This window comes from Pongo abelii, chromosome 2 (genome assembly GCF_028885655.2).
Source record: "Pongo abelii isolate AG06213 chromosome 2, NHGRI_mPonAbe1-v2.0_pri, whole genome shotgun sequence".
NCBI lineage: Eukaryota > Metazoa > Chordata > Mammalia > Primates > Hominidae > Pongo > Pongo abelii.
This window is the reverse complement of record NC_085928.1, coordinates 38,536,626-38,550,552: the sequence shown is the minus strand read 5'-3', so window position 1 is coordinate 38,550,552 and position 13,927 is coordinate 38,536,626. Positions and strand designations below refer to the sequence as shown.

Here is a 13,927-nt window from a genome sequence, read left to right as displayed (position 1 = left end):
TCCCTTGCCCCTTTTATCATGTAAGGATACAGCAAAATGTTGTCATCTATGAACCAGAAAGTGGGTCTTCACTAGACACCCAATCTGCTGGCACCTTGATCTTGAACTTCCCAGCCTCATGAACACTGAGAAATTGCTGTTCTTTATAAACCACTCAACCTATAGTATTTTTGCTATAGCAGCCCTAATGACTAAGACACCTGCACTGCTTTTTCACAGCACTCAAATCTCAAATTATAAAATTTATTTTTAACAGTTATCACCTATCTCTCCACACTAGACTGTGAGTTCAATAAGATAAGACCTCCACTCTAATTCACCACTGTATCTCCAATACTCAGAACATTTCCTAACAATTTGTAGGTGTTCAATAGGTATATCTAATGAATGAATTGCCCTGAGAAAAGCAATCAAGAGAATTTTCTTTGAGAGGCATGGAAAAACCAGGAAGGCAATTCTGGCGAACACTGGAAGAGGATTCTGCCTGATTTTCCCTTGCTTTAGGGTGGCAAATCTGAGGCTCTTGAGAGACTACAAATCTTGTACAAGTAGGAGGCACAGAGGACCAGCCCAGGAGCTGATTAGAGAGGCTTATACACACCACACACAACAGAGACACACATACATACACAAAGACATGCTGTGTTAGCCTATGTGAAAGGGAAAGTTGGATTCAAGGCAAGGACCAACAGATTAAATATTTAAACATTCTTCTGTATAGTAAGCCAATGAGGATAAACGTACAAATAGAATGCTGACAAGCATTTAAAATATCTATCACATTATTCTTTTAATATATATATCACATTATTCTGTTATATACATTACAGGTCATATGAGGAATCTGAAACTCTCTGCAGCCCTGCCCAAATATAGGAAGCCATTTAGGGCTGTTCAACATATCTAGGATTTGTTATTCTTGACACGTGAATGAATGACTGCCTTGGTTCAGCTGTTCTTTTTCTAAATCATTTTTAACAAGTGCATATTAATGGCGATTACTGTTTTATTCATGTTAGGTTATCATTATTGCAGTTAACCTCACATTTACTTTGCTAGTATCCTTCTTTGAAAATCTTTGACATTTTAGTTGGTTTTGATTTGTCTTTCTGGTCACACTCCATTAATAATAACTTAAATCTGAATAGTCCTTTTTGGCTTATGAAGAATTCATATTATCATTTGTACCCCTGAACAGCTCTGAGGGATAGGCAGAGATTATAATTGCTATTTTACAGGTAAGAAAACTGAGGCTTAGTGAAGATAAAGGACTTGTCCAAGGTCATAGGCATGAAGAATGGCAGAGCCAAAACTTAAATACAAGTCTTTTGACTTCTTTGACAGTGCTTTTGTCATATGACATGACACCCATCACTAAGCCAGCCTGGCTGGCAAAGATTCAATGTTCACACACATTAGATATGCTTATATTCAAGAATACAAACACACACACACACACACACACACACCAGCTGTCAAATAGAAATCAAAGAAAATATTAAGGAGAACTCACAATATTATCAATATTATTGTGCTCCACATTCTCAGAAAGAGAGGCATGAAAACCCACTATCACAATTTCTTCCCAGCAAAAATTCCAAGGCTCCTTCTTTATCGCCAGGTGTTTGTATAAAGTTACCCAAATTTGATGTTCTTTTGAGTGATTTGGAAGAACCACCACACCACTTTGACCACCAAAAATATCCTCAGGGACAGGAGAAAAATTAGTAGGAATAAGTAAAGTGGTAAATTCTAACCAGGGCCCTTACATAAATATTCAAGTTAAAACTGAACAAAGTTTATTTAGATAAAGAGCCAGAGAAATGGCAGAAGGCAGACCTAAAGAGCTGGTTTACAGGACAGAAACACCGAGCCTATGAGAGGAAATAATTCAACTGGTATTCTTCCAGGCATTTCATCTCCTTCCAGTTTTCCAGTATTTCATTAGATTGTCCTGGTTTCAAGATTATGAAGTATAATCCAACACATCCACTGAATTGATGGAAGGCTGAAGGGCCAAACATGCTAGCTTATTATTAAAGGCTTCACCACAAGTCTGGGGTTCAATAATTAAATTCATTCATCCCCAAAAGTAGAATTAAGTACCAGCTTATAAATTACCAGATATTACTACACATTTCTGGTATGGATTAACACTTTCAGATCTCTAGTAACTGTCTTACAGACATTGAATGTTAGAGCTAGAAAAGACTTAAGGGAATATCCAAGTCTTATTTTAATAAATGAAGAACTTAAAGAAATTTGTTTAGATACACATACTAAACAAGAAATAAGTACTGATCTTTGAGTGAAAAAAGCAAAAAATAGAAGTGTGTATACTATACTGCAATTTATGTTTGAAAAGGATGTATATGATATGTGCATATCCACAGACTATCTGAAAAATATGAGGAAAAATTGTTGCTTCAAACATAAGGGATTTTAGACACTGGAGAACAGAAGTAGGAGGAAAATTTACTTTTTGCTAGATATCCTTTGCTACTCAATAACAGTTTACACATCTGTCACCCCTACTAAGAGTACAAACTCCTTGATGGTAAGGCCCACCAGCCATATTATATTCATCTTAGTAATCCAAAATGGGCCTAGCAACTGTTTCTTCATTTTTTCAGGGGAAAAATGATTAGTTAGTATATTTAGAAAAATTGTAAAGCTTGAATTTTGTGATAGGGATTCATTTTAAATATTTTCTTAGGTGCTTTTTATTAGCCAATCCTTTTGTAGCCTGTATATACTCTTGGCATTACCCTTGAATAGGATATTGCAAAATCAACGCACATTTTCTAAGAAGTAGAAAACTATGATCCAGAATTAAGTAAGGCAAAAGCAAAGAAAACAACTCTCAAGAGAATGGAAATTGAATTATTTATAGACAGAAGTTTTTTCAAAGTTTTCCAGAAGATACTTACATTAAAAATTGTGAGAAATTTGCCACTTCTCTCTCTCTCTCTCCAGCATTATGATGACATGTCCCTTAAGATTCAAATTTTCATTAAGTCCGTTAATAAAGTGTGAGCATGGAGTGGGTGTATGCCCAGCATTAGTACTACAGAGGGCAGGGAGTGGGCAGGCAGAATATTGAACAGACCTAAGTGTGTATCACACTTGCCCTCTAGTGTGCATTTGCCAACAATGCACTTCTCTGGGCTGTCTGGTTTTAAGCCTAGGGCGTTTCCAAACAGAGGTCTTTTCAAGCTGGTTTTTATAAACAGATAAGCCCCATTTATATTAGTTCTGTTTACTGCCAATTTGTAAAGAGTTCTATTAATGGGCTTAGAAGCAGCATATTCTTATCAATAGTTAAACATCTCCCTCTTATTCATACAACTCTTTTGCTTCGTAAACAAAAGGACAAAGATAGACTTTCTTTCACAAAAGGACAAAGACAGACTTTAATGGTCCAATTAACCAATTTCTAAACTAATGAATTCACAGTATTTTAATACAAGAAGTAAAGGTGCGTAATTATGATAGTGATTTTTAAAATATTTCATATTGTCACATGAAGAAGCATTTTCTCTTCAACTCAGAAGACTTCTGAAGTCTTTGTTCCTGTTTGCTCTTTACATTTACATTTATTTGTGACTACATCAAAGCAGCCCTCATCTGGCAGATGAAAAATCTCTACTGTAGCATAAAGCCTACAAATTATTAACTGTTTCCATTTAGAATATAATTTTGGCACTTATTAACACAGCCTAACTTGTCACCAGTTTTGCCTCCTTTATCAGAATATATTCTGTTAGGATTAGGTTTCATGCAAATGTAGACTGCCCAAACTAACAGCAGCTTAAAGAAGATAGAACTTCACTTCTCTCTTGGGTAAACAAAGTCCAGATTTAAGGATTGGTATGGCATCTTGTATTCAACCAGGGCTGAGGTTTATTCTAGCTCATTTTATCATTCTCTGTGCACTGCATTCGCCTCATGGTTCAAGATGTGTGGTCTGTTTTCAGTAACATATCAGCAATCCAGCCAGAAAGAAGGAGGAAGGGGAAGACATATCCGCTCCTTTTTAGGATTCTTCCTGGAAGGTACACCCATGACAACCATACACAATTGGCCAGAATGGCTGAAATGGCCCTGACAGGCTGAGATGTCTTCATTCTGGGCTGCTCTATTCCCAGGTGAAGACAGGAAAACAGGGCAAGAAAGGCAGAATCGATATGGGGGACAACCAGTAGTCTCTCCCACGGTCTATGTTCCTATCAATTGCCTTTATTTGACAGATTTCACTCTTCTCTATTTTTTGTTTATTTGTTTGTTTTCTATAGAAAGGTAGCATTTTCCTTTTCATTTGCCTTCTATCATGAAGTTCTGATGTTAAAGACTGTTTCCCTTTTTTTCCCCATTCTATCTCTAAATAAACTCAAGTCACTTGGCCTTGCAGAGTTTCACCAAGTTGGTGCATTGGTTCCTCCCACAGGTGATGGCTGTGCTGCCTGGCCCTCTGCAGCTGCTGGGAGTGCTGCTTACCATTTCCCTGAGTTCCATCAGGCTCATTCAGGCTGGTGCCTACTATGGGATCAAGCCGCTGCCACCTCAAATTCCTCCTCAGATGCCACCACAAATTCCACAATACCAGCCCCTGGGTCAGCAAGTACCTCACATGCCTTTGGCCAAAGATGGCCTTGCCATGGGCAAGGAGATGCCCCACTTGCAGTATGGCAAAGAGTATCCACACCTACCCCAATATATGAAGGAAATTCAACCGGCGCCAAGAATGGGCAAGGAAGCAGTACCCAAGAAAGGCAAAGGTAACATCATACTCCCAGGCTGTTATAAAACAACAGCTTTCCAAATCTCTAAATTATGGGATCAGAGGGAGAAGATAAATTTTAGAAACTTTAGTTTTAGAATTTGTTATTGGCATTTTTAAAATGCCTACTGTGTTCTAACCATATTCTTGAAAAGTTCAAGCCCTAAAGACACAGATAAGATTACCATTTATGTTTTGCTTTATTATTTTAACTAGCATCAGATGAAATAAAATATATTAAATCACAAATAGTCTATCCTCTTATTGTTTATGTATTCAAACATTCAGCAACTATCTATAGTGAGCACCTATCTGTGTCAGGCTCTGGGCCAGATGCTGGGAGCTAAAGCAGCAAAAAAAAAGAAAGGTGACAAGTCAGTCTTCTGAACTAAGAGAACAATGTTGTAAGGACCTGCTGTGTTAAAAGAAAAGTCACAGGAAAGCATTTTGCGAACTAAGTATTAGACAGGTGCAAGTGTTCTTAATACTACTCTAATTACATATGTCAATCAATAGATCAACAGAAGGAAACTAAGAGTATAGACTGCATCTAGGGATGACACCTGAAAAATCTCTCCTGTTGCTTTCTTGGCATATTTATTTAGCACCTACAAAATGCCCCTCAGTGTGACAGACACTTGACGATAAATTCATTTGGTTTGTCTGGAGTTCTCAGAAACCTAGCACTTGCTGCATCAGAGAAGCAATTACCTTTGAGGAAGTGGAGCCAGTCCCATTAGTTCCTACAATGGCAGGAAGCTCCACCTCTGGAGAACTACTGGCTTTGGAACTTAGAGGCCTAGATGCCTGGATGCCAGAAATGAGAGAGACCTAGTCATTTGACCTTTCTGAGCCTATTTTTCTTCATTTATAAAATAAGATTGTTGAGAGAATCAGTGACATACATGGTAAGTAAAGTGCTGAGTAAATGCTAAAGCACCATAGGAAATTGGAGTTGCTACAACTGCTCATTGAACAAATCCTCAGTAATAACAGAGTGTGTTCCAGGCACTGTGCTAGACACCAGGGATTCCTGATTCATCTCTCCTACTCTTCCCCAAATAACTCAATACAGTAACTACACAATTCACTGGTTAGAAATAGCATGCCTGAATAGTACTATAATCATATCTATTCATATAAAGTATTCCTGACTTTCTTCTCTTTAGGAGCTAGTATTATACCTAGAAGATTATCTCAGACATTTCTTTTCCTTCCTTTATTTAATGGCTTGCCTGGCCTTTGGCACTTCTTGTACTTACTCTGATGGGTACTCATATCTTAAAATATTATGAGTTCTCTGTTTGTATTTTATTCTCTGACAGTAGCTCAGTGAAAAGTACAATGGTCAGGATTAAGGTGCTACTAGTGATATAAGTATTATGCCAAGAAGATATTGGGATCATACATTTCATTTCTCCATGTTATCCATTAGTCCCAGCAGCATGGGAGATCCAGAGTTGTGTTCATCTGAAATACACAGCACAGCATGTTTATTATAACAGCATGTGCTGTGTATTTCAATAACAATTTGAGAAACGGTGACACCTTTCACATCTGTTCTCTAATCTTGTACTGTAGCTGTATTATTCTTATTCTTGCTGTATAGATAGGCAAGCAGAGATGCTGATGGCTTAAGGGACCCAGTCACAGTCTCACACCAAGACCAGAAAGATAAGCAGAGCTTCTTGTTCCTAAATCAAGCTCTCGACTTCATCCATACTATTTATCATCCTAAAATATCTTATTCATCTCTCCTACTTAAAAGCCAGATTTGCATATGAGAAATTATTTGTTAAATTAATGAACTAATATTTGAGGCTTAGGAAATCCCACAGCACATTCAAGAAATTAAGCAAATCTACTCATTCTAAAGGAGAGATGTGGAAAGATGTTATCGAACCACACAAAAAATAACTCTATTCTTTCCTTTTATATTCCACATCATACTGTATTTAAGCATAAGAGGAAATATCTTGGCCATAAATTGTTATATTTAAAAACTTTGCCAGGCACAGGAAGAAAAATCCTGCATATTCTCTCTTAAATGTGGAATCTAAAATAATTGAACTCATAGAAACCCAGAGGAGAATGGTGGTTACCAGAGGCCTTGAAGTGGGGTAGGAGGGAGAGAATGGAGAGATGATGATGAAAGGTTTAAAGCCTCAGTTAGGCAGGAGAAATAAGTTGTTTTTTGGATAGCTATTGCATAGCATAGTGAGTACAGTTAATAATAATGTATTACACACTTCAAAATCACTGAAAGAGTAAATTTCAAATTTCTCACGAGATAAAATTAAGTATTTGAAATGATAGATATATTTAGCTTGATTTAATTATTCCACATTGTACTCATGAATCATAGTATCGCTTTGTACCCCATAAATAAAATACAACTATAATTTGGATAACGACTCCAATATTGTTTAAAATACACAAACATACACATACACACATACACACACACACATACACACACACACACACACACACGTACCCAGAACAAATGAGATGAAAATATATATACATGTTAAGTGGTTATCTCTGAGTAGTGGGCTTATAGGCAAATTTGATTCTTCTTTATACATTTTTGAATCTTCCAAATTCACTATAATAAACACACCATAATATCTCCAAGTTTTACACTTGGAAAAATGTTTCTTCTTCATTACTTTTTAGCTTCTTAATTACTTAACCAATGCTGATACAAGCAGCTTCACATATTAGTAATCAAAAAATACCTCAAATACATAAAAAAAATTGTCAGCTTGATTTTACTTTCTTATTCATTTATTTTTTTCTTTTTAGAGACGGAGTTTCGCTCTTTCACCCAGGCTGGAGTGCAGTGGTATGATCTCGGCTCACTGCAACCTCTGCCTCCCGGGTTCAAGTGATTCTCCTGCCTCAGCCTCCCAAGTAGCTGGGACTACAGGCACATGCCACCAAACCCAGCTAATTTTTGTATTTTTAGTAGAGACGGGGTTTCACAGTGTTGGCCAAGCTGGTCTTGAACTCCTGACTTCAGGTGATGCACCTGCCAGGGCCTCCCAAAGTTGTAGGATTACAGGCACGAGCCACCATGCCCGGCCTGATTTTTAAGTTCTAGAAGATGAGCATATTATTCCTAGTCTTTCCTCTTGATAACTATTAGGCAAATGTGTCAGAACTAAATGGTTGTCAGTACTTCGTTGATGTGAGAGACAATCTACTAATCAATCTCTCTCTCTCCCCCCATACCCCTTCTCTCTCTTCTCTTCCCAGTAGAAATACCATTAGCCAGTTTACGAGGGGAACAAGGTCCCCGTGGAGAGCCTGGCCCAAGAGGACCGCCTGGGCCCCCTGGTTTGCCAGGTCATGGGATACCTGGAATTAAAGGAAAACCAGGGCCACAGGGATATCCAGGAGTTGGAAAGCCAGGTATGCCTGGAATGCCAGGGAAGCCAGGAGCCATGGGCATGCCTGGGGCAAAAGGAGAAATTGGACAGAAAGGGGAAATCGGGCCTATGGGGATCCCAGGACCACAAGGACCTCCAGGGCCTCATGGACTTCCTGGCATTGGGAAGCCAGGTGGGCCAGGGTTACCAGGGCAACCAGGACCAAAGGGTGATCGAGGACCCAAAGGACTACCAGGACCTCAAGGCCTTCGGGGTCCTAAAGGAGACAAGGGCTTCGGGATGCCAGGTGCTCCAGGTGTAAAGGGCCCTCCAGGGATGCACGGCCCTCCCGGCCCTGTTGGACTGCCAGGAGTGGGCAAACCAGGAGTGACAGGCTTCCCTGGGCCCCAGGGCCCCCTGGGAAAGCCAGGGGCTCCGGGAGAACCTGGGCCACAAGGCCCTATTGGGGTACCAGGGGTTCAAGGACCTCCTGGGATACCCGGAATTGGAAAGCCAGGCCAGGATGGGATCCCAGGCCAGCCAGGATTTCCAGGTGGCAAAGGGGAGCAAGGACTGCCAGGGCTACCAGGACCCCCAGGCCTTCCAGGGATTGGGAAACCAGGCTTCCCAGGACCCAAAGGTGACCGGGGCATGGGAGGTGTTCCTGGGGCTCTTGGACCAAGAGGGGAGAAAGGACCAATAGGTGCCCCAGGAATAGGGGGTCCTCCAGGAGAGCCTGGCCTGCCTGGAATCCCAGGTCCTATGGGCCCTCCAGGTGCTATTGGTTTTCCTGGACCCAAAGGAGAAGGTGGGATTGTAGGGCCACAGGGGCCACCAGGTCCCAAGGGTGAGCCAGGGCTTCAAGGCTTCCCAGGAAAGCCAGGTTTCCTTGGTGAAGTAGGGCCTCCTGGCATGAGGGGTTTGCCAGGTCCCATAGGGCCCAAGGGGGAAGCTGGGCAAAAAGGTGTTCCAGGACTCCCTGGTGTTCCAGGGCTTCTCGGACCTAAGGGAGAGCCAGGAATCCCAGGGGATCAGGGTTTACAGGGCCCCCCAGGTATCCCAGGGATTGGGGGCCCTAGTGGCCCCATTGGACCACCTGGGATTCCAGGCCCCAAAGGGGAGCCGGGCCTCCCAGGGCCCCCTGGGTTCCCTGGTATAGGGAAACCCGGAGTGGCAGGACTTCATGGCCCCCCAGGGAAGCCTGGTGCCCTTGGTCCTCAAGGCCAGCCTGGCCTTCCAGGACCCCCAGGCCCTCCAGGACCTCCAGGACCCCCAGCTGTGATGCCCCCTACACCACCACCCCAGGGAGAGTATCTGCCAGATATGGGGCTGGGAATTGATGGCGTGAAACCCCCTCATGCCTACGGGGCTAAGAAAGGCAAGAATGGAGGGCCAGCCTACGAGATGCCTGCATTTACTGCCGAGCTAACCGCACCTTTCCCACCGGTGGGGGCCCCAGTGAAGTTTGACAAACTGCTCTATAACGGCAGACAGAACTATAACCCACAGACGGGCATCTTCACCTGTGAGGTCCCTGGCGTCTACTACTTTGCATACCACGTTCACTGCAAGGGGGGCAACGTGTGGGTTGCTCTATTCAAGAACAACGAGCCCATGATGTACACGTACGACGAGTACAAAAAGGGCTTCCTGGACCAGGCATCTGGGAGTGCAGTGCTGCTGCTCAGGCCCGGAGACCGGGTGTTCCTCCAGATGCCCTCAGAACAGGCTGCAGGACTGTATGCCGGGCAGTATGTCCACTCCTCCTTTTCAGGATATTTATTGTATCCCATGTAAAAACAAAAAACAAAAAACAAAGAAAAGAAAGAGATTTTATAGAAGAAAATGACACACCAAAAAATCCAAATGAAAAACATAATTGCTTCAAAACATTTATACAGTTGGAAAGTTATATGTAAGTGAAAATTTGGACCATCGTGTACAAATAAAAACTAAGATGCATGTTTAATACTCCACACAGCAGCCTGTAATTGCGAATGATGGGATAGATTTATGTATCAAGTACTGACACTTGGTTGTACCCACTGGAATACTATTAGCTGTTTTATGTTATATGCTTCCACAATAACCTGCTTATTCAGATCAGTCAAAATATATCAGTATGAAAGATCATAGCTAATGAAAGGCACTCACTCATATTGTTTACTTTAAAATATTTATAAATATGCCTTAAAGAAATATAAATGATAACAATTACATACCGTATTTACTTGCTTAATTTCCTCTGTATTTGTGTAGATACCTTGACATGGAATGTATGGTGGGGAGACCTGTAGTGTTACCGCCCCAGTGGGAGGGGGCCCTGGGGACCCTGGTAATGCTTTAGTCAAAGGGATATCTCTCTCATATCAGAGGCTGTGTCTTTTAGTAACAGGAGTCCTTGTCATAATTGCGTGTCTGTTGTCTCTAAAAGAATGGGTGAACCAATCGGCCATTGTGAATTTATTCAGTGCCTTCTCTGTACCAAGCACTGGGTAAGGCACTTTTGTGGAGCATTAGACAGTAACCCTCAAGGAGCTAGAGAACCGGATGGGAGACATGAGCAGTAATTAACTCACTTGTTCCCCAGAGTTTCTATTTGTGTTTTTTTTTCTGTGACTTATTTTCATATTTTCTTTCCTCCATGCAATTTTCACTATGGCCCAACTAATATAAACACCTGGAAATTACAAGGAAAAAAACTCTTCCTCCAATAACTTTCCAAATTTGTGGAATATTTATTTGTAATAGCAGTTATCAGTTATGCTTATGTAGCATTAAAAATTCTCCTTCTCTGACTACACACACAACCACAGTGTGGTTCTAATCATGGAGATATCAGTAATTTTTAGTAACTGAATTTTGAAGACATTTCTCTGTTTAGCATGTATGCAAATTGATGTATAATCTGAGGTTCCAAAGTCAATTTTTTTTTTTTTTGAGATGGAGTCTTACTCTGTCACCCAGGTTGGAGTGCAGTAGCACGATCTTGGCTTACTGCAACCTCCACCTCCTGGGTTCAAGCAATTGTCCTGTCTCAGCCTCCCGAGTACTGGGACTACAGTCTTGCGCCACCATGCCTGGCTAATTTTTGTATATTTAGTAAAGATGGGTTTTTGCCATGTTGGCCAGGCTGGTCTCAAACTCCTGGCCTCAAGTGATGCACCTGCCTCAGCCTTCCCAAGTGCTGGGATTACAGGCATGAGCCACCGTGCCCGGCCAAAGTCAATTTTCAAAATCCAAGCCATAATTAGTGAGGGGGGAGTTTCAGAATTACATAGAAAAATTAATATTTGAAAAAAATAATTCTGAAATTTCTAATTTAAAAACAGATGTGCTGCTTCTGGGTGTAGCTAGTAAAATTATAAGAAAAGAACTGTTTCTTTAGAAGTGGACTGTAGAAGGGCTATGTAGAATGTCAAAGGGCAACAAGAGCCCATGTTTTTAATGTCATCCTATACTCGGCACAAATCAAAGGCCAATACAAGTCTGAAAAGGAGAAATAAATATTTTTCCAGGTTTTTGCTTGGGCACATACTAACTGCTTTGGGCATTCTAATCTGGTCTCCAAACACCGAAGACCCATTTCGAGCCTGCTATTAGCCTGCTGCTGACTCTATTAGTCACTTGGAGCAATAATGTGGGGTTATGGTGGTGGAATCTTGTATATTTTTGTCAAAAATAAAACCGTGAGTTAAGGAGATAGATATAGATGGAAAAATACACAAATAAATACGGTATGAAAACACATGGAAATGTGTCTTTGTCAAATCTGAATCATTATTACCATCACAAAAATTCTTCTCTTGGCCAATATCTCATTTCCCTATACAGTATACAAGCACCATTTCTTCTCAATTTTTAAGAAGAGAAATTAGTCCATTACCACAGGGGTTCTTGTCACTACTAATTATACAACAATCTTTTCCCAACAAAAAGATGTCCTTCACAACCTTTGTTTTCAAAGCAGACAGCATCTATGTGGCCAAATATACTTTGGGTTGTTCTTGAGGATACTGTTTTTGGGCTGATGACTATGGGGACAACATGGATCCACTGGGCTCCTTCTGCTAAACAGCCACACTGAAATGGTTTAAAAGCAAGTCAGATCAGGTGATTTGTAAAATTGTATTTATCTGTACATGTATGGGCTTTTAATTCCCACCAAGAAAGAGAGAAATTATCTTTTTAGTTAAAACCAAATTTCACTTTTCAAAATATCTTCCAACTTATTTATTGGTTGTTACTCAATTGCCTATATATATATATATATATGTGCGTGTGTGTGTATGCGTGTGCATGTGTGTGTATGTGTATTATCAGACATAGGTTTCTAACTTTTAGATAGAAGAGGAGCAACATCTATGCCAAATACTGTGCATTCTACAATGGTGCTAATCTCAGACCTAAATGATACTCCATTTAATTTAAAAAAGAGTTTTAAGTAATTATCTATGTGCCTGTATTTCTCTTTTGAGTGCTGCACATGTTAACATATTAGTGTAAAAGCAGATGAAACAACCACGTGTTCTAAAGTCTAGGGATTGTGCTATAATCCCTATTTAGTTCAAAATTAACCAGAATTCTTCCATGTGAAATGGACCATATTATTGTTATGTAAATACAGAGTTTTAATGCAGTATGACATCCCACAGGGGAAAAGAATGTCTGTAGTGGGTGACTGTTATCAAATATTTTATAGAATACAATGAACGGTGAACAGACTGGTAACTTGTTTGAGTTTCCATGACAGATTTGAGACTTGTCAATAGCAAATCATTTTTGTATTTAAATTTTTGTACTGATTTGAAAAACATCATTAAATATCTTTAAAAGTGTGTTTCTCATCTTGTTCATATCATTCAGTTGACAATGAACCTCAAAAGTATTTTTAAATTCCTACTGTTATGAATTAGCTGCTGAAATAGAGACCTAAAATAAGCATAGCTTACACAGAACAATTTATTCCTCTGGACATAAGAGCTCCTAGGATAAGCAGTCTAGGACTCACATGGTAGTTCCAATCACAGCCCCAGGCTCCTTCCATCTTATTGCTCTTCTACGTCAAGGGTGTTGCCCTCATCTCCATGGTCCAGGATACCTAACCATCAGTCACATTCTATCCCTGGGGAGGATGAACAAAGCAGGAAGGACAGGACATGCTTTTTGTCTTAAAGGACTCAACCTAGCAGCTGCTTGAATCACTCTCTCCCACATCCCGTGGCTCCAAATTTAGTCACATGACCACTAGAAGCTGTAAGGAAGTGTGGGAAATTGAATAGTCTATGTAACCACATGCCCAGCTAAAAATCAGGGGTTCTAGTAGTATGGGAGAAGAGAGAATTGATATTAGGGAATAATTAGCTGCTGCATCTGCCACTTCCATCACAAAAGAAAAAACGGCCATGGACTTCTCTTTTCCCACAAGAGACCGATCTTCAAATATTCCATTCTATTCCACTCTGCCACAAAAAAGCCAAATATTTTGAGGGGAGATAGTCATGAGTGGAGGTAAAGGGAAGAAGCAGACCTGTCTGAAGAGCCTAAGGGTCTTAGTAAGACCCTGAGAAGAAAGAATTATTTTGTGATGACTTACCAATCCCAGAATGATCATAACTTACCATGTCTAAAATATTATAAAAGGATTATTCAAATCATTCAATAAGCAAGTATGTACCACCAGTCTATGGCTGGTTAACTTACTTGTTTAAACCATCAGGCTGGAAACGCAAGACTACAACTTCCATTCCCATACAGCCCAGTTAGTTTGGTT

General features: G+C 40.4%; 1 protein-coding gene and 1 long non-coding RNA gene across 12 annotated transcripts in view; one reads left to right on the top strand and one right to left on the bottom strand.

Annotated features, from left to right (window-relative positions):
* The window catches only part of COL8A1 (collagen type VIII alpha 1 chain), a 158,083-nt gene extending 145,091 nt beyond the window's left edge, over positions 1-12,992 (top strand). For 5 of the 10 annotated variants that reach the window (XM_009238644.4, XM_063722458.1, XM_063722459.1 and 2 more), the window contains 2 exons: positions 4,448-4,778; positions 8,045-12,992. In XM_009238644.4, coding sequence (XP_009236919.1) covers positions 4,451-4,778; positions 8,045-9,951 — 2,235 coding nt within the window. In that variant the 5' untranslated portion in view covers positions 4,448-4,450 and the 3' untranslated portion in view covers positions 9,952-12,992. Of the gene's footprint in view, positions 1-4,447; positions 4,779-8,041 lie in introns of all 10 variants that reach the window. The other 5 variants (XM_002813361.6, XM_024245328.3, XM_024245326.3 and 2 more) reach the window with 1 other exon arrangement.
* LOC134761109 (uncharacterized) overlaps positions 1-13,927 on the bottom strand; it is a 136,238-nt gene that overhangs the window by 104,453 nt on the left and 17,858 nt on the right. The gene's annotated exons all lie outside the window — the stretch shown is intronic.